At 45.2% G+C, this 21,590-nt stretch overlaps 1 protein-coding gene across 1 annotated transcript in view; it reads left to right on the top strand.

The window, feature by feature from the left end:
- pappa2 (pappalysin 2) overlaps positions 1 to 21,590 on the top strand; it is a 177,985-nt gene that overhangs the window by 68,665 nt on the left and 87,730 nt on the right. Inside the window, exons 18-19 of the mRNA XM_080778846.1 lie at positions 3,654 to 3,782; positions 4,841 to 4,926. Of these exons, the coding sequence (XP_080634972.1) occupies positions 3,654 to 3,782; positions 4,841 to 4,926 (215 nt within the window). The remainder of the gene's footprint in view (positions 1 to 3,653; positions 3,783 to 4,840; positions 4,927 to 21,590) is intronic.

Here is a 21,590-nt window from a genome sequence, read left to right as displayed (position 1 = left end):
TGAGTAAAAAATACAAAAGTAGTGGTATATAAATGTACCTAAAAGTACCAAGAGTAAAAAAGTACTCGTATTATTTTATGCAGAATGTCCCATTTCACAAGTTTTCAAATATTTTGAGAATCGCAAGAGTCTACAAGCTATTTTCAAATGGGCAACACTAAGTAACTAGTAACTAAACTATTCACATAATTGCAGTCAAATAATTGCAGTATGAGAGAGAGAGAGGGAGAGAGAAAGAAAGAGAGAGAGAGAGATAGAGAGAGATAGATAGAGAGAGAGAGAGAGAGAGAGAGAGAGAGAGAGAGAGAGAGAGAGAGAGAGAGACGGTCTGGTGAGGGGAAGCACAGCTATAGCAGAGCAGGGAGAGATGAGAGAAGGAAAGTGTGTGTGTGTGTGTGTGTGTGTGTGTGTGTGTGTGTGTGTGTGTGTGTGTGTGTGCGCGTGTGCGTCGTGCGCACGCGGGGGGGGGGGGGGCCTTGCAGAGGCAGACTTTTTTTTAATAATTTTTTTTTAACCCATTCACGACGGAACCCCTTTTGGTGTAAGCATTATGTTATACTTTAACTATTGAAACATAGCAGATCTACAAGCTCAGGATACATCACTGAGGATACGTCCCAGGTGATGACCTCGGGATACATCACTGAGGATACGTCCCAGGTGATGACCTCGGGATACATCACTGAGGATACGTCCCAGGTGATGACCTCGGGATACATCACTGAGGATACGTCCCAGGTGATGACCTCGGGATACATCACTGAGGATACGTCCCAGGTGATGACCTCGGGATACATCACTGAGGATACGTCCCAGGTGATGAACTCGGGATACATCACTGAGGATACGTCCCAGGTGATGACCTTATAGGATACATCACTGAGGATACATCCCAGGTGATGACCTCGGGATACATCACTGAGGATACGTCCCAGGTGATGACCTCAGGATACATCACTGAGGATACGTCCCAGGTGATGACCTTATAGGATACATCACTGAGGATACATCCCAGGTGATGACCTCGGGATACATCACTGAGGATACGTCCCAGGTGATGACCTCAGGATACATCACTGAGGATACGTCCCAGGTGATGACCTTATAGGATACATCAGTGAGGATACATCCCAGGTGATGACCTCGGGATACATCACTGAGGATACGTCCCAGGTGATGACCTCAGGATACATCACTGAGGATACGTCCCAGGTGATGACCTCGGGATACATCACTGAGGATACGTCCCAGGTGCATCCATGCCATGTATTTTTAGTCCGATGGGGGGGCGGGGGGGGGGGGGGGGGGTCGGCAGCCAACTTAATTTAATTTTGGGGATCCTTGACATGAAAATGTTTGATATTAAACGACATACACATAGAAACATAGGGTTTTTCATAGAAGTCGATTTATTTATAGAGGACAATTATTTTGTAGGATCCTCCTCAGGTCTGAATGGGTTAAAAAATATAAACCAAATGTGAGCAGCAGATCAGAGTCCTCCTCTGGATCGCCCACTGTGGTTAGCACATGATGTCTGTCAGAGAGAGACAGAGAGAGAGAGAGAGAGACAGAGAGAGAGTCAGAGCGCTGCATGGGGGCATTCTGTTATTCCAAGCTGTTTTCAAACGGCTTCCTAAAAGAAAGCACGTCGGGCAGGCAGGTCGATGTGCTGCTGCTCCCTGGCAGGCTCATGAGATTAAGTGGTTTTATATTATATATTACCACTTCATATACATATATACAGTATATTATTACACTTATAATATTATACCATTCTCTTAACCCATTCTGACCGGGCACCCATTTTGGTGTTGGCATCATGTTATGCTTTAGCTATTGAAAAATAGCAGCTCTACAAGCTCATAGCGCGCCACCGAGTGGCGCGATACGAGCTTGTAGGTCTGCTATTTTTGAAAAATTCAAAGAACGACTGACATTTTTAGAATCTGATCTCAGGTCAGAATGGGTTCATCAGACCAGTGTGTGTCCAGTGGAAACCTCGTGTGAATCTGATCTCAGGTCAGAATGGGTTAAGATCCTGTTATTTCATCGGCTCGGTGTGTAAAATTGTGGGTGACACAGGAAACTCTGCAGAGGGTCAACCCTATACCACCATGCCCTCCATGTGGGGGGAGAGAGAGAGAGAGACATAGAGAGAGAGGGAGAGAGAGAGAGAGAGAGAGAGGGAGAGAGAGAGAGAGAGAGAGACAGACACACACACGGAATCCATTTCAGAAAAAGGAAACAGAGTTGTGTACCCGTTTTTGTTTTAAACCTTCCCCTTCCTTCTCCGATTAATAATTAATAAGGAGCGATTTGTAAAAAGGGGGGGCCGGAGTAACCAGACACGCTCCGTCCGTTGTCTGCTCCGCTCCTCCGGGGCTTCCTCTCACCCGGCCCGGAAGCATGCGATGTGATGCGATGCGGGGACGGACCGCAAGCCCATTACTAACCCATTCTGACCTGAGATCAGATTCTAAAAAATCAGTTTTCTGAAAAAAGCTATGTTTCTATGTCAGTGCAGTTCTTCGATTTTTCCAAAAATAGCAGACCTACAAGCTCGTAGCGAGCCACTCGGTGGCGCGCTATGAGCTTGTAGATCTGCTATTTTTTTTCAATAGCTAAAGCATAACATAATGCCAAAAGTATTAATAATAATAATCCCGGACCATGGCGGACCGCAGCCCCGAAACGCTCAGCGGCAGGAAACGGGAGAAGGAGAGGAACTTTTTATAGACGCGGCCCAAACCAAAACAGATCGATAGTTCCAACTCTGGAGCCCGGGGGGGGGGTTCGGTTACGCACACAACACGCACTTCCTGCATGCTGCAAGCCTTGCGACTGTGTGTGTGTGTGTGTGTGTGTGTGTGTGTGAGAGGCTGTAAGGTCACTGAGTCTGGACGCCGCAAGGTTACCAATGAATGGAGCCATAGCGTTTGTAGAAAAGGCTTGTTAAACTTTACTTTAATAAACTGAAAAGTTTATTAAAACCAACAATAACAACCGGGCCACGTATGTGTCTTTCTTAACCGGCCACGTATGTGTCTTAACCGGCCACACATGTGTCTTAACTGGCCATGTATGTGTCTTAACCGGCCACACATGTGTCTTAACTGGCCATGTATGTGTCTTAACTGGCCACGTATGTGTCTTAACCGGCCACACATGTGTCTTAACCGGCCACGTATGTGTCTTAACTGGCCACGTATGTGTCTTAACCGGCCACGTATGTGTCTTAACTGGCCACACATGTGTCTTAACCGGCCACGTATGTGTCTTAACCGGCCACGTATGTGTCTTAACCGGCCACGTATGTGTCTTAACCGGCCACGTATGTGTCTTAACCGGCCACGTATGTGTCTTAACCGGCCACGTATGTTTCTTAACCGGCCACGTATGTTTCTTAACCGGCCACACATGTGTCTTAACCGGCCACGTATGTGTCTTAACCGGCCACACATGTGTCTTAACCGCCCACACATGTGTCTTAACCGGCCACACATGTGTCTTAACCGGCCACGTATGTCTCTTAACCGGCCACGTACTGTAATTATGTCGGAGCCCCGGGTGAGTTAACCGGCCTTGTATGTCGGACTATTAGTAAACGTGCACCAGACTAACGCGTCGTGTGCGCCCCTCCCCCGGTCCAGGTCCACTGTGAAGGGGGTCCAGTACCAGTACTCTGTCCAGGTGGAGGTGGACGGAGTCCTCAGTGAGATGTCCCCTCCTCTCCTCTACGCCCCCGGAGACGCTTACTGCGGAGACGGACTCATACAAGGGTCAGTATAAGTCTGGTACTGGATGCCATCGAGTACCGAAGAAGTGACCTGATGTCACTCGTTCATCTCATGGCATGGCGTGGTTATGTCACCCCCACCCCCACTAGGGGGCGCCCTCCCGTCAGTGACTGTAGGACTGACGGGAGGATGAAGCACCCGTCAACGTGCTTAAAACATAACCACAACACGCCTAAAACACGACCACAACACGCCTAAAGCACGACCACAACACGCCACCAGCCTGGAGGGCCCGTTCACATAGATTTTAGCTGTACACGGACGGACACCTACTGACAGAGTGCAAAACATACTCTCCCCAAACATACTCTCTCCCCATGCCTTCGGCCTGGCGGAGACAATAAAACATACTCTCTCCCCATGCCTTCGGCCTGGTGGAGACAATAAAACATACTCTCTCTCCATGCCTTCGGCCTGGTGGAGACAACAAAACATACTCTCTCCCCATGCCTTCGGCCTGGCGGAGACAATAAAACATACTCTCTCCCCATGCCTTCGGCCTGGCGGAGACAATAAAACATACTCTCTCCCCATGCCTTCGGCCTGGCGGAGACAATAAAACATACTCTCTCCCCATGCCTTCGGCCTGGTGGAGACAACAAAACATACTCTCTCCCCGTGCCTTCGGCCTGGTGGAGACAACAAAACATACTCTCTCCCCATGCCTTCGGCCTGGTGGAGACAATAAAACATACTCTCTCCCCATGCCTTCGGCCTGGTGGAGACAATAAAACATACTCTCTCCCCATGCCTTCGGCCTGGCGGAGACAATAAAACATACTCTCTCCCCATGCCTTCGGCCTGGTGGAGACAACAAAACATACTCTCTCCCCATGCCTTCGGCCTGGTGGAGACAACAAAACATACTCTCTCCCCATGCCTTCGGCCTGGCGGAGACAATAAAACATACTCTCTCCCCATGCCTTCGGCCTGGTGGAGACAATAATGGGCCTTGATATGAACAGGGTTGAAAACCATTGACTTACATTGATGATGGTGATGATGATGAAGATATGCTCCTCATGGTCTTCTCTGTGCAGGACAGAGGAGTGTGACGACAATAATCTGCTGGATGGCGACGGCTGCTCGAAGAAATGCCACAAGGAGACGGGCTTCAACTGTAACGGTGAGTCCACCGTTTACTGTATCCAGAGCAACACACTATCTATAGTCCTAAAACAAAATGCATAGAGCAGGGACCATCGATATGATTATTGGACATGTCAGGGACCATCGATGTGATTATTGGACATGTCAGGGACCATCGATGTGATTATTGGACATGTCAGGGACCATCGATGTGATTATTGGACATGTCAGGGACCATCGATGTGATTATTGGACATGTCAGGGACCATCGATGTGATTATTGGACATGTCAGGGACCATCGATGTGATTAGGACATGTCTGGGACCATCGATGTGATTAGGACATGTCTGTGGCTCAGGGGGTAGACCAGGTGGTCCAATGATCTCCTGTCCACATGTCGACGTGTCCTTGGGCAAGACACTGAACCCCACGCTGCCTCCAGTGAGACACTGAACCCCACGCTGCCTCCAGTGAGACACTGAACCCCACGCTGCCTCCAGTGAGTCGGTCGGGCAGCGGCGCTGTAGCTTTGTGTGTGAATGTACGGAAGTGAGGACGCTGGCGTCGACTGTTCGCCGCTTCACCTCCCGATGTATGAGTGAATGAACCTTTGTAAAGATTCACCTCCCAATGTATGAGTGAATGAACCTTTGTAAATATTCACCTCCCAATGTATGAATGAATGAATGAACCTTTGTAAAGCACATTGAGCACTTGGAAAAAGCGCTTTAAATAATGCAATTCATCCATTGATATATCCGTATGCAGACAAATGTGTCCGTGGCAAAGACTGATTTTCTTTTTCTTTTTTACTGAATGTCAAATCTCCTCAGTTGAACTAGTTAGTTAGTTTAACTTACAAGCTACGAGCTTGTAGATCTGCTATTTGTCAATAGTTAAAAGTATAACATGGGGGTCCACGCCCCAAAAATGTGTTAAAAAAATGTGGTATATATAACATAACGCAAGTATTTTTCTCTTGTGAACACCGTGACGAAAACAAAACATTTTTTGGGGCCAGACCAGACCAGACCAGGCAAACGAGGCAGTGAAGTGCAGAGTCAGTGACTCAGAGTAATAGTAATTCACACAGTGTGATCTCGGAAACTGTAATTTCTCCCCAGAGCGAGCGAGCGCATCATGTACTCTACTCGCGTGCGGGAGGCGCCGCCGCCTCGTCAAACATGCACATCTCTCCCAGCGCCTCAAACGGACCGCCCATGAGCGCCAAGAGGATGTGAAATCATCCGGGTGGAAAGGAAATAAAAATGCAGTTAATATGTCTGACACCGGCGCGGTCCGTCCTACGAGAAGCCTTTTTTTTTTTCTCTCACCGCGATGCCAAGTTCATAAACCCCCCGATTCATAATAATCGGTCCAAATGAAATAAATTACAGTGACGGTTGTTCGCGCTGTGGCGTCTGCATGGATGGACCCGATGCACACACACACACACACACACACACACACACACACACACACACACACACACACACACACACACACACACACACACACACACACACACACCCGAACAGAACAGAACAGAAGTCCACTTAGGAGTTCTGTTCTGCACACATGGGCGTGGGAAAACCCAATATACTGCTGCTGCTGCTGTCCGTGAATCCATGTTCCAGTCCACGGCATGATGCCTCAGGCCCGGTTCATTTTTATTTAGTTTTAGTCATCATCATCATCATTTATTTAACTCACGACCATGATCACATGGTTTGGAGCACAGATTCATAAAAGTATACAATCGGAAGTATACAATACATTACAGATTACACGATATACATAGACATATCGGATCTATTTGTACAGTGGAAGAACATTTTTCAGAAAAGCACCAAATTTATGAATTTTCTTTTTTTTTTTTTTTCAGATTTTAGTAATGCAATTCATTTAAACATAGAAGGGTGGGTAAAAAATAATAATTGGCAGGTATTTTTTTGCCTGAAATTCATAATGCCAGTTTTCTTATACATTCCAACAAAACCATGATACTCATCTCCAATTCTGGCTTCATTACATAATAGGTTACAAATCCTCTGACTTCTTTCCAATCCTTTATATCTACAGATGACCTTTGGCATTCTTGTGTTGTTTAGCCTAAGGTTGTAAATAGTCCGTCTATACTTTCACATAGAAGGTATTTTTTCTAGTTTGAACTCTTGTAGTCATGTAGTCTGTTGAATACAAATTAAAATTCAAAGCTCAGTATAGCTCCCAACGCGTCGGGCTGCGACGTGTTGTGAGCTTGTAGATCAGCTACTGTATGTTCGCCTGCTCGCAAACGCACGCATGAAACGACTTGTCGTTTAAGTTCTGCTCGATCTCTCTTTTAGTTGTTGGCAAACTTGTCAATATATCTAGTCTTATTATAGTTTTAATCATCATAGTTTAGTTTTTATTTAGTGTTTGTCAGTGAAAAATGGTAGTCGACTAAATTATTTCGTCATACTTTTAGTCAACGAAATCAATACTACTCCCAGGCTCTATACTTGCCCCCCCCCATATAGCAATTCAATTCAATTCAAAGGGCTTTATTGGCATGAGAAAACATACGTTTACATTGCCAAAGCAGAAAGAACAATACAACAATACAGCAATACAATCAAAACAAAAATGATGTACATTTGAAAGTCAGAATCTTCAATAGATCAATTTCTTATGTACCAAGATCACTCGATGCAGGTACAGTGCGGGAATAATACACAATGATTACAGAATGATTTACAGAAATCAGTCGATCTGTGTATAAAACTCACGACAACGCTTTGCGCGTTCATTCATACGCATCGTCGCAAGCTTGCACACTTCTTGTATAGCTTTAGCTGTTTCCAGAAAGGAGGAACGTTTGCCTATATTTTCACCAAAAAATGTTTGTCTGTTATTTTGACGTTCTTCCCAGAGAGTTCCTTTCAGGGGTTGCGTGGTTAACCCATTCTGACCTGAGATCAGATTCATACGAGGTTTCCACTGGACACACACTGGTCTGATTAACCCATTCTGACCTGAGATCAGATTCTAAAAATGTCAGTCGTTCTTCGATTTTTCAAAAATAGCAGACCTACAAGCTCGTAGCGCGCCACTCGGTGGCGCGCTATGAGCTTGTAGATCTGCTATTTTTCAATAGCTAAAGCATAACATGATGCCAACACCAAAACGGGTTCCCGTTCAGAATGGGTTAAGAGGCTCAGGTTTTTGTGATGGTCCACAGGACACTGACTACCTTGAACTTGAAGCTTCGCTGCTCCTCTTCAATTTGTAGTTTCCGATCGCACACACACACATCATCGCTCGCACGGATTCCGCCGCTGTAGCGTTGCGCATCGTCAACAATGCTGCCCTCCCCCCTCCCCTCCCTCCAACGCTGCCCCCCTCCCTCCCCCTCCCTCCAACACTGCCCCCCCCCCCTCCCTCCAAAGCATTTGTGGCTTCTCTGACGTGGTTTTGGTGTTTTAACTAAGCATTATGTTATACTTTAGCTATTGAATAATAGCAGATCTTAGTCAAGCTATACGAGCTTGTAGGTCTGCTGTTTTGGAAAAATCGTGAAAATGTGGCACAGATCTTTGAATGTAATTATATTCTTTCTGAAGACTTTTTTATTTATTTCGATGTCGGGCCTAAATGGTATAAAGTACACTTTTGAGGATTTTGTTTTGACTTTACTGGAGCCTTACCAATTTCTAATACTTTTACTTTACTACACTACATCTCAGAGGCAAACATTGTAGTTTTTTTTTTACTCCACTACAATTATTTGGTTTTGTTAATAGTTTAGTTTGTAGATAGTGTTATAAAATATAGATACCACTTCAGCTGGTATATATATATATATATATATATATATATATATATATATATATATATATATATATATATATATATATATATGTGGCCACATTTAACTGAGGGACTGCCATTGGTTTTCTTTGAATTTTCGTCATATGAACGCAGGGAATTATAGCTTCAACATATTGACATATTGGTTATTCAGTTTGACCCACCAGTTTTGGAGATATGGCTTATAGAGTATAATGTCTTGCAGAGAAACAGCGAGTTGAGAAAGCAGGCTTGAAAAAGGTTCACTTCTGTGGTCTCTAACATTACACCATAGCTACGTGTACATGTTTAAGCATTTATTTCATAATTACATGTCGATTTCAGCTCTGATATTTATTTCAGACATGCTCTAGTATGTGAAGATCGAGTCTGCCTGTGCTATTAACTCATTTTGGATTAAAAAAAAAAAGAAGGTTTTCTGGAGTTGCACGATGGATCTACATTAAGCAGTATTGTTACTTTAGCGCAAGTAAAACACGTCTTCACGGACTTATTCCGTCACACGTGCTTGGTTCTTTGTTTGCGAGGAAATGCGGGCAGTACGTGGCAACCCAGTGGCAACAAACAACAAACAGATTTAATTGTCTAAATAAGGTTCAACAAACAACACATGAATCATTTGAGCAAGGTATTTTGTTAAATAAATACGTAAATGCATTATAAAGTCTACTTAGTGTGTGTGTGCATCGGCCATCCTCGGTCTCTTTGATGGTGTTTTGTGAACTATAAGAAATGCCCGGCCACAGCAGCTACTTTGCTATAACCGAGCTTAGCTCTTCTATTGCAGTGGTTTTCAACCGGTGGTCCTCTAGGCGGTTCTAGGTGGTCCCCCTGCAGCTAAATTGAGAGTCGGTAACCTAATGGACTCATGGACCCTTTTCTTGAGAGCGTAAAATGAAACAGGGAATGTTCAAATAAGCTTTTGATTTGTTTGATCTTTTTGATTTAACCCATTTTGGGCGGGAACCCCTTTTGGTGTTTTGAGCATTATGTTATACTTTAGCTATTGAAAAATAGCAGATCTACAAGCTCAAGCTACGAGCTTGTAGGTCTGCTATTTTTGAAAAAACTGTGTGGCGCAAATCTTTGAATATATATTCTTTCGGAGCGAACGTTTTTAACTCAAATATTAGCTTCTGAGAGGTCCCTGGAACTTCATATTTACAGATGGGGTCGGCGGCCAATTACAGATAATTTCTGGGGTCCTTGACATTTGTTTGAGCACCACTGACATAGAAACATAGGTCTTTCAGAAAACTGTCACTGTACTTCACTGTACGATAGAGGAGACCCACGTACGCCTTCACCTAGACTGCTATGAAAGTGATGGCAAGCAGAATAGACATGTCAAACCATGGGGTGGACGAAGTTTACAGCTATAGGTATAGCCTACATAAGTCACCTTTTCCAAAATCAGATTTACAACATAACAATAAACTCGGTCAGTCAAACTCGAACAACCGATATGTCATTTTGAAGCTATATGATCCTCTGCATGCTTTCATATACGACATGATAAAACAACAAAACAAACAAAAGAATCAATGACTTATATATCCTCCCCGGTCAGATTGAAATGGTCACATATGGAGGGACGAACAAAGGGAATGTCCCGAAAGCTTTTGATCTCTCTCTGGGATGTACCGCCTGGCCATTGCCCTCGCTCCGTCTGAGGCACGACAACAGACACACCACAACAGAAGCCTCCCAGCTCCCATGTGGAAGGCAGTCAGTCGCTCCAACCCCGAGCAGTCTTATTGCAAGCAGACGGTTGTCCACATGCGTGATCTCCTTGGACCCGAATGTGCTTAACCCATTTTGACCTGTGAACTATTATATAAATGTCTTCTATAAATCCTGACAGTATTCTGAAAAAAGCTATGTTTCTATATGTCAGTCGTTCTTCGATTTTTCAAAAATAGCAGACCTATACCAGCCCGTACGAGCTTGTAGATCTGCTGTTTTTCAATAGCTAAAGCATAACATAATGCTAACACCAAAAGGGGTTCCCGTTTTGAATGTGCTAATAGAGCTCTGCAGAGACTTAATTGGCCACACCCGTAGAGTTATAAAGGACCACCCCGTAGAGTTATAAAGGAGCAAAGTTTGGTGCCCAAAATGCGGAAGTGCTCAATGTTAAAACCCATTTTGACCTGCGGACGATTCTACAAATGTCTTCCATAAATCATGACGGTTTTCTGAAAAAAACCTCATGTTTCTATATCAGTGGTTCCCAAACATTTTCATGTCAAGGACCCCCCCCAAAAAACACGTTGTTCCAGGGACCTCAACAGAAGCAAAGATTTTAGTTAAAATGTTCACTAACTCTTTAATAATATATACTCAAAGATTTGAGGCATATTTTCCCGATTTTTCAAAAATAGCAGACCTACAAGTTCATAGTGCGGCACTCGGTGCCGCGCTATGAGCTTGTAGATCTGCTATTCTTCAACGGCTACTTAATTATAACATAATGAATGCTTCAAAACACCAACGGGGGTTCCCGCCCATAATGGGTTAAACCCCAGCTGCACTAAATGCACGGGCCCGCCTGCAGTCCCCAGCTCTTACCAGTAGGGTCAGGCCGAGCGCTTCAACGTATAGGCCAGCTCTCCTGCGGGGCTTGGCTAAACCCCGCCCCCAAAATGTGATTGTCCAATCAATGCCAATCCAGATATAGTTTAGCGACCGTTGCTATGCTGGGCAAACTTTCGTCACCTCATATAATATAGCTGTCGATGTTATTTTTTGCATGGCTGTGTTGTTGGAACACATGCCTGTACACACAGCTTAACGTCGGGAGAGTTATACACGACTGACCCACCCAGGTGATGGCAATAATGCTTATCACCGTACTCTTACCGTGCTTTACATGAAACTTGAAAACTGTACCTGTAACTGTAAGTCAGGTGCTTGACACACTTTTTTTATCCCACGATTTTGTAACCCATTTTTCACCCCTGTGTCAATCATCTACACACCCTCCACCAACCCTAGTCCCCATATATGGGGGACAAGGGGAGAGCAACGGATTTGAACTCATGCTTCCTTCATGCCTGAGTGTCCAAGTTGCTCCTTTACACCTGACAGGGGGGAGAGTTTCCCTGGTTGGACGTATAGCGCGTGGAAGGAACACGTTATTCCAACCAGTTCCTTTCCCCTCCATCAGGCGCCCCGGCTGGCCAGGGGGAGGCAGTTTAGTGACCAGGATTACTGCATGTTTTTTGTGAGGGTAGACACGGGGAGAACATGTGAGGGTACCTACCCTAGGGGACACGGGGAGAACATGTGAGAGTACCTACCCTAGGGGACACGGGGAGAACATGTGAGGGTACCTACCCTAGGGGACACGGGGAGAACATGTGAGGGTACCTATACCCTAGGGGACACGGGGAGAACATGTGAGGGTACCTACCCTATAGGGGACACGGGGAGAACATGTGAGGGTACCTACCCTATAGGGGACACGGGGAGAACATGCTTGCCACACTTCTATAGAACTGTTATTGATGCAACGTTTCGGTGGGTTTGGACGGACCTAAACAATATGCATTTTTTTAGCACAAATCTACAGCGCGAGACACGGCCAAAGCATTCCCGTGGGGTCCCCAGAGACACGGCCAAAGCATTGCCCGGGGGTCCCCAGAGACACAGCCAAAGCATTGCCCGGGGGTCCCCAGAGACACGGCCAAAGCATTGCCCGGGGGTCCCCAGAGACACGGCCAAAGCATTGTCGGGGGTCCCCACTAGCCCAAAACGTTGAGAACCCGTCCCCTGCGCTATAGAGACACATGATGCAGGAGGCCTTGCATGTCTGTCTCCGTGTAGCATCTCTGTTTCACATTCGTGGCTCTGAGTCTGGGCAGGATGCCGACGTTAGCCACAATGACATGAGAAATCAGGCCAGTGTTGTGGTGTGCGTGTGCGTGTGTGTGTTGTGTGTGTGTGTGTGTGTGTGTGTGTGTGTGTGTGTGTGTGTGTGTGTGTGTGTGTGCGCGCGTGCGTGCGTGGCATTCATTCCTGTGTCTCCTCTAGAAAGGCATCTGCTCTTAACTGCTCTAAACTTGAGAGCTTCGTGCCCCCGAGAAGCATCCCGACTCCATCGGGGCCACCATGAGTCTCTAGTTGAAGCAACATTAAGGCTTTGTAAGATTAGATACACACAATGTATTGTTGGCGTCGTTTGACACATAATCAGTTACATTTCAGGGGAACACGTTAATGGGAGGGGAGGGGGGGGTGGGGGGCGCAGTTAACCCATTTTGTACTGAGGTCGATTTAAAAAAAAAAAAACATTTATCTGAAAAACCCCATGTTTCTATGTCAGCGGTGCTCAACCTTTTTCCAAGTCAAGGACCCCCAGATTTGCGCCTGCACATTTTCACGACTTTTCAAAAAATAGCAGACCTACAAGCTCGTAAGCGCGCCACTCGATGGCGCGCTATGAGCTTGTATAGATCTGCTATTTTTCAATAGCTAAAGCTTAACATAATGCTTTTAAAAAACACCAAAAGGGTGTTCCCGCCCTGAATGGGTTAAGGCTTTGTTTCAAGCTGTTTTTGCTTCCTTGTTTAGCTTGTGCATTACTTCTGAATGGCTGTTGTTAAATCAGTGGTGAGGGAACGGATTAAGGGTTTTCGTTTGATGGCTAAAGGCTTACAGCAGCCGAGGCCAGGCCAATCTGTTTTTTATTTTTATTTTTATTTTGTCCGGAGGGGGAAGAACTAAGAAGAAGGAGAAGAAAGAAGGGAGAAGCCCTTTTTCTCTCCTTCCTCCTCACATGAAGGCCAGCCATGCCGTGACTGAGAGTATTACATTTTTCTCGTTTCATAATAAAAAGGCATGATGACTAGTGAGGAAAACAATTTGGCAAAAACAGGTTCGTACAAATTGCAACACTTAAAACTAATTAGGAACCTCTTCGTCATAGAGCGAATATTCACTCACTTCCATGTTTGGGTTCTCCTCCTCCTCGCTCGGCCACGGTTTTAACCCCTTATCGGCGCTCTGGCTGGCCCAAAGGTCCCTCACTGTTAACCCCTTACTTCGCTCTGCCGGTCCCTTAAGGTCCTGGGGACGCTCTTTTGCTTTTCGTGTTTGGGTTTCTCTCCTTTTTTTTTAACTTTTTTTTTAACCCATTTAGACCTCAGGACGATTCTACACGTCTTCTAAATCCTGACAGTTTTCTTAAAAACCCCATGTTTCTATGCCAGTCGTTCTCAAACATTTTCATGTCCAAGGACCCCCAGAATTATCTGTAATTGGCCGCCCCCGCCCCCCCCCATCTGAAAATATGTTGTTCCAGGGACCTCCCCCCGCCCAGAAGCAAAGATTTGAGTTAAAAACGTTCACTCTGAAATTATATATATTCAAAGATTTGCACCACATTTTTATATTATTATAGCAGACCTATGAGCTTGTAGATATGCTATTTTTCAATAGCTAAAAGTATAACGTAAACGCTTAAAACACCAAAAGGGGGTTCCCGGCCAAAATGGGTTAATGTGATTGTCGAGCTCGGCCCCTTAAGCTGTTTACCTTCGCTCGCCAAAATGCCGCTCTAGCCAAACATTAGCGTGGCAGAACAAAACAGAACAGAACAGAGCCGAGCAGAGCTGCATGGCTAAGTGGGATAACTGGCTGTATGTATACGCGTCCCATTACTAGAATTACCACATCAACTCCCGTTTCCCCTCAGGGAAACGGGCCGCCGCCGCCGCCGCTGCGTCCAGAACCAGAACCGAGCCAAGAAACAGAACTCACACATGTTGTTGCACAGCGAGTCCAACAGAACTCACACATGTTGTTGCAGCGAGTCCAACAGAACTCGCACATGTGTCCAGCTTTTCTTTCAGTCCTGCTGCCTTTCTTTCACGCCAATGATTTATATAAAGATAAGGAGTTTGAACTTAATTAACCTGCCTGGCTAAATAAAAGTTGAACAAATATCGCATTGATTGTGGCTCTCCGCGGGCAGTCTTAACAACACCGACAACAAAAACCCAGGTGGTTTTGATTAATGACCACCCGTATACGTTCGAAACACCTTGAAGAAGTACGTGTGATGCGTGCGAGACCTTTGAGTGAAACCTTTAAACCCATTTAGACCGTACAACGTGTGGGGATAACGTCATAACTAATCCAATAGCGCTTTTTTTTAATTATTATTATTATTTTTATTTTACAGAGTAAAAGCGGCCATATCTTCCCGGCACCCCGAGCTTCTATTTTGAAAGACATCCCGGCGCTGATTGTGTTAACCTGTTAACACCGGGAAAGCGTCTTATCTGTGTCATTTTAGATTTTAAACCACTTAAACCAATTATTTTACACTTTGGCTGTTCAAATATAGCAGATATAATACAAAGCACATGGCTTGTAGATCTGCTATTTTACTGTATGTTTTCTTTGAGGGTCGCTAGCCCCTCCTATAATCAGCTGTTAAGTGTAGATTTTCGTCTCACACAAATTAAATTCCCATTGACAATGAATGGAGAATTTATGTCACTAAATTTGACTGAGGGACTGCCATTGGATTTTTGTGGATGTCATATGAAAGCAGGGAATCATAGCTTCAAATTGACATTGGTTGTTCAGTTCGACCCACCAGTTTTGGAGATATGGCTTATAGAGTAATGTCTTGCAGAGAAACAGTGAGTTGAGAAAACAGGCTTGAAAGGTTCACTTCTGTGGAGGGGGTCGGCGGCCAATTACATATCATTTTTGAGGTCCTTGACATGAAATATTGAGCACCAAACTGATACAGAAACATGAGGTATTTCAGAAAACTGTCAGGATTTATATATTTTTTTTTAATTTCGACGTCAGGCCTGAATGTGTTAATCATTTTACCGGGGAGGCGTTATTATAAACGTCCAAAGCGACCTGGGGAATGACAACGCCAACGTGTTATGAACCCTTGTCTGTTTTTTATTATGTTGTTATTATTTTTTTTATGGAACGTTTTTTTTTCTTTCTTTTTCCGTAGACTAATTTGAAGGCCCACTGTGCATCAGTGACTTAATCTGTCTGTCTGATTCCTGCAGCTGTCGGAGCGCTAACCGCTAATGAGGCCAATCCTCAAAAATCTTTTTGATGTTTTCCATTCCTTTCGGTATGAATATTTGCTGCATTACACAATAACCCATTCTGGACGGGAAGGAACCCCTTTTGGTGTAAAAAGCATTACCACGTTATGCTTTATAGCTATTGAAAAATAGCAGATCTACAAGCTCATAGTGCGCCACCGAGTGGGGCAGCGCCGGTCTTGATATCGGAAGGTCGCTATAGTTCCTATATCCCCGGACCGGCACGTTAAAATGACCACCGCTGATGAAGTGCCCTTGAGCAAAGGCATTGAACCCCTACCATGAAATGTTCTATGAGCAGGGCCATGGCTGTAAACAAGTTCTTGAGCGTAGTCCAGTTATACCCTGGGTAAACATAGTACCTTTCCTTTCTTTCTTTCTAGGTCTGCTATTTTTGAAAAATCGAAGAACGACTGGCATAGAAACGTAGCTTTTTCATAAAACTGTCAGGATGTAGAAGACGTTTGTAGAATCTGATCTCAGGTCAGAATGGGTTAACCCATTCTGAACGAGAACGCATTTTGGTGTTAGCATCATGCTTTAGCTTTTGAAAAATTGCAGATCTACAAGCTCATAGCTTGTAGCTTGTAGACCTACAAGCTACGAGCTTGTAGGTCTGCTATTTCTTTTAAATCGAAGAACGACTGACATTTTTTAGAATCTGATCTCAGGTCAGAATAGGTTAATAAGACCAGTGTGTGTCCAGTGGAAACCTCGTATGAATCTGATCTCAGGTCAGAATGGGATAAGCTGCTCTTCGCCGTGGCGTATTTTCCATTCCATCCACGCGTTGAACTGCTGCCCCCACATTATTATCAGTGTCAATCAAACTCCTCTGGCCTGACGTGGCTTTACGCTACGATTTATGACCTCAACGACCCAAACAAACCTCAACCTTTTTCGGTGATCTGTGGGTTTTCTCGGTGTGTCCTGAACCCTTTCGAGCTGCAATGAAAACAGGCAAACGGTTACATCTGCTGGCAAATCTACCTATATGTCATATATTGGTATTTGTGGAGTCTTATACCTCACACTCCACAGGCAAATCAGGAGCACTTGTTTGAGTCAGAAAACCCACTGACCACAGAACATCTACTGAATGTTAAAAGTTCATGGTTTTGCATGTTCTCCCCGTGTCCCCTAGGGGTGTATAGGTACCCTCACATGTTCTCCCCATGTCCCCTAGGGTAGGTACCCTCACAAAAAACATGCAATAATCCTTGTCTCTAAACTGCCTCCCCCTGGCCAGCCGGGGCGCCTGATGAAGGGGAAAGGAACTGGTTGGAATAACGTGTTCCTTCCATGCGTCAGGTGTAAAGGAGCGACTTGGACACTCAGGCATGAAGGAAGCATGAGTTCAAGTCCGTTGCTCTCCCATATATGGGGGGACAAGGTTGGCGGAGGGTGTGTAGAGCCCAGGATCACATTAGATAATTGTCACAGGGGTGAAAAATGAGTTACAAAATCGTGGGATAAAAATTAAATTCGAAAAAAAAAAAGAGTTCATGGTTTTTTAGGTGCAATTGAGCTCAGAAAACCTCTGAAGAAATATGTAAGAACAATGTGTTTATGTCGCAATCCCTTTAACCAAATATTCTTCATGTAGTCTTGAGATTTTAAATGTCATAAAAATGGTGATCCGTGGCTCAAAATGGCGAATAATTAATGACCCTTGACATGAAAAGGGTGTACAACCACTGGCCTCACGATCACCCCAACAATCACCGCACGCGGTGATCGTTGACCCCCTATTGCCCGTTTTCATTGAGACGCGAGGCAGAGCACGACAATATCGTTAAAGGGACACTTCACCCTTTTTGCAAAAACATATATGTTAATGACGTAACGTTAAGAAGCTTTAGAACCCTTTCATGGGGGTCTTTATGTGTGTAATATGTGGTTTTAGATATTTTAGATTGTAGCAGTGAGCCCGGTGTCTCTGATGTCATGGACACTGGGCTCACTTCCTTCCTGGACTACATGTCGTCTCAGTAAGACAGATCTCCCCCCCTATCCACAAGGAGGAGCAGAGCACCAAAGAATTATGGGAATTGTAGTCCAGGAAGGTAGTGAGACCAGTGTCCATGACATCAGAGACACTGTGCTCACTGCTACAATCTAAAATAGCTAAAACCACATATTACACACATAAAGACCCCCAGGAAAGTGTTCTAAAGCTTCTAAACATCATTAACGTATATATTTTTGCAAAAATAAAGTGTCCCTTTAAGCTTCTGTTGCACAGCCTAACACACAGACACACAGAGGCTAGGGAGGAGAGACAGTACAGTACAGTACAGTACAGTACAGTACAGTACAGTACAGTACAGTACAGTACAGTACAGTACAGTACAGTACAGTTATCTACACAGGGCCTATAACCTCAGGTGGAAGCGATCACGTCAGAGGGCTCACCATCCCACGGCAGCTCACACCGCGTTGCCCTCATGGCCTGCATGTGAAACCAAATCTAGGCAGTTAAATACTTAGCAAAGTGTTTTAAACTCAGACACTTTTATTTCACAGGTTTAAGTGGCTTGTTTTTCTTTCGGAGTCAACTTACGAAACACATCCGTTAACGCAATCTGTATTAACCTCGCCTTCACCGAAGATACTGTGACTGTAGACGCCGAAGCATCTGGGCGCGAGTGCCTCTGAAGGTATACAGCACGGTGTCTGCCCGCGTTCACCATTAACCCATTCTGGGCGGGAACCCCTTTTTTAAACATTATGTTATAATTTAGCTATTGAAAAATAGCAGATCTACAAGCTCGTAGCGCGCCACCGAGTGGCGCGCTACGAGCTTGTAGATGTGCTATTTTTGAAAAATCGTGAAAATGTGACACACAGAGGTTTGCTTCTGGGAGGAGGTGCCTGGAACAACATATTTTCAGATGGGGGGAGTGGAGGCATATTACATAACATTTTTGGGGTCCTTGACATGACATTTTAAGAACCACTGATACAGAAACATAATAAGGTTTTTCAGAAAACTGTCAGGACTTTGAAGTCTTTTTTTTGTTTTTAATGTCGACGTCAGGCCTAAACGGCTTAATTATGAGAGGCGATACAGTGTTGAGTGGCGCCTTCTCTTTAGGAATGCTGCAGAGAATATGAGGGAGGCAGATAGCCGGGCCCGATTGGGCTCGCATCACGGGCCCTCTGCAGATAGCAGGGCCCGATCGGCTCGCATCACGGGCCCTCTGCAGATAGCAGGGCCCGATCGGCTCGCATCACGGGCCCTCTGCAGATAGCAGGGCCTGATGGGGATCGCATCGCGGGCCCTCGGCAATCAAGTATAGCGTCGCAGTTGGGAAGTCTTTATGATGAATTGAAAACGGCGGACCCTCTAGTAAACAAGTGTAATGCTTTATGGTGTCGTCAAACTCACGGTTAACAGTTTTTTGTTCGAAAACTGTTAACTTTTTTAGGAAAGAAAGAATGTGTGGTGATTTCGTTGAAAAGATGTTCGCTGAGGCCTGGGCCGGTTTAGCGGTCCAGCCACCTATAGGCTGGTAATCCAGCATGACAGTGTGTTGCGGGTTCGAGTCCCGAGCCCGACGAACTTTACCGTGTTACCCCCCCCAATCTCTCTCCCCGCCCCCTGTATACCTTACTGTAATATATCAATAAAGGCTAAAAAAGCCCAAAATAACCTTTTTTTCCACTGACAAAAACGAAGTACTGACAAAAAAAGTAAGACTATAGGCCTAAATATATTGACAATTTCATCAAGAATATAAAAAGAAGATCCAGTAGAGTTGGTGTGCTCTCTTGTCGTTTGTTTTTTCGGTGCACTCGGTGCGTTGTCGTTTGATAATCCAGTGCGCTGCGCACCGGGTGTATGCCGAGTGCCCGCACTGAGCGACCCTACCCTGAAGCTGGGGTCGTCCGGTGTGAATCGGTGTGAATGCGTCACAGCTGTGGTCGTTCATAAATAAGGCACACTGAACGCACTCTGTGACGTCACTGCCCACCACACTCAACAAACTGACCACATTCCCGGTGCGCATTTCAGAACGCACCCTAAATAAACGTCTTGAACCAGCAGGTGTGCGGGTCTCTCCTCCTTCTCCAAATTGGGGGGTCCTTGAAATGAAATGGGTTGAGAATCACTGCTAGAGCAGTACAAACCTTCTCTCATGGAGGGGTCCCTAGCATTAGATTTTCAAATAGGGGTCCGCGGGCTAATGCGTGTCTATTTGGGGGTCCTTGCCATGACAAAGTTTGGGAACCACTGCACTAGAGGCCCCTGCAGTAACGGGGTTGGTCTTTGATAATACATTTTGTCGTGGAGGAATGTCACTAACATCAACCTTTTTATGTCGGTGTCAGTCCTTTGTCAAAGGACACACAAGTTTGAATCCTCTCCTCTCCTCTCCTCTCCTCTCCTCTCCTCTCCTCTCCTCTCCTCTCCTCTCCTCTCCTCTCCTCTCCTCTCCTCTCCTCTCCTCTCCTCTCCTCTCCTCTCCTCTCCTCTCCTCTCCTCTGACATTGCGTGTTACTGTCCTTCCATTCTTTTGAACCCTACTACAGCAGAGATGCTGAGCACAGGATTTCACGAGAATGTCTTACAACAACTGAAACAGGATAGCGTTGGCACTTCAGTCTGTAGCCCTACTGCCCCCCAAGCCGAGCTTTATTCTATCAGCGGAATTCATTTCTCTCCCCATGTTTAGTCCATTTTGGGCGGGAACCCCTTTTGGTGTTATGTTATGCTTTAGCTATTGAAAAATAGCAGATCTACAAGCTCATAGCGCGCCACCGAGTGGCGCGCTACGAGCTTGTAGGTCTGCTATTTTAGAAAAATCGAAGAACGACTGACATAGAAACATAGTTTTTTCAGAAAACTCTCAGGATGTAGAAGATCTCAGGTCAAAATTGGTTAGTGTCCACTTGCCAAATGTACTGGAGAAGAAAAAAAAGAATTCATGAAATTTCACTGAGTGTGTGTGTGTGTGTGTGTGTGTGTGTGTGTGTGTGTGTGTGTGTGTGTGTGTGTGTGTGTGTGTGTGTGTGTGTGTGTGTGTGTGTGTGTGTGTGCGCGCGCTCCGGTCTGTGGTGACACTCGGGTTTTTGTAATGGTGATCGTTTGTTTTGGTTTTTCTGCTAGTGCTGGAATGTACCTCCACTGCTGATTTGACAGCAGTGGAGTAATGATGTGCTATTCTTCAACCTGCAGGCCTCACAATAACACATACCTGTCCCGTGTATGGCCAAGGCTACTGAACTATTGGATACATCTGCTCGTATATGAAGATAGCTTGTCCGTCAATATGCTGTTCCTATTGGGCGTGCTATTGCAAGCCAAACATCTTCAAAAGATGTGGAAAAATAAGTTCAACATCTAGGCCCGATGATCCATTTAGTCCTGACGTCGAAATAAATAAATAAAGTATTCTGAACGAATATATATATTCAAAGATTTGTGCCGCATTTACACGTTTTTTTCTAAAATAGCACACCTACGAGCTCGTAGCGCACCACTCGGTGGCGCGCTATGAAGTCGCAGATCCCACGACTTCTGCCCCCAGAAAATGATAGCATCTACAGCGTAGGTCACATGGGTGCTTCCCACTCTCCGAGTGGAAGCTTCAGAGTCTGATAGTCAGGCTGGCTGCAATGCCCTGCTCTGGAGGGAGTTATGTCTGATAGTCAGGCTGGCTACGGTGCTGCTCTGGAGGGAGTTATGTCTGATAGTCAGGCTGGCTAGTGGCTACGGTGCTGCTCTGGACTGAGTTATGTCATTTTTTCACCTCT

Source organism: Protomyctophum bolini, assembly GCF_963924005.1.
Source record: "Protomyctophum bolini genome assembly, chromosome: 12".
NCBI classification, from domain to species: Eukaryota; Metazoa; Chordata; class Actinopteri; order Myctophiformes; family Myctophidae; genus Protomyctophum; species Protomyctophum bolini.
Note: the sequence above shows the minus strand (reverse complement) of the source record. Positions and strands in the feature narration are given on the sequence as shown.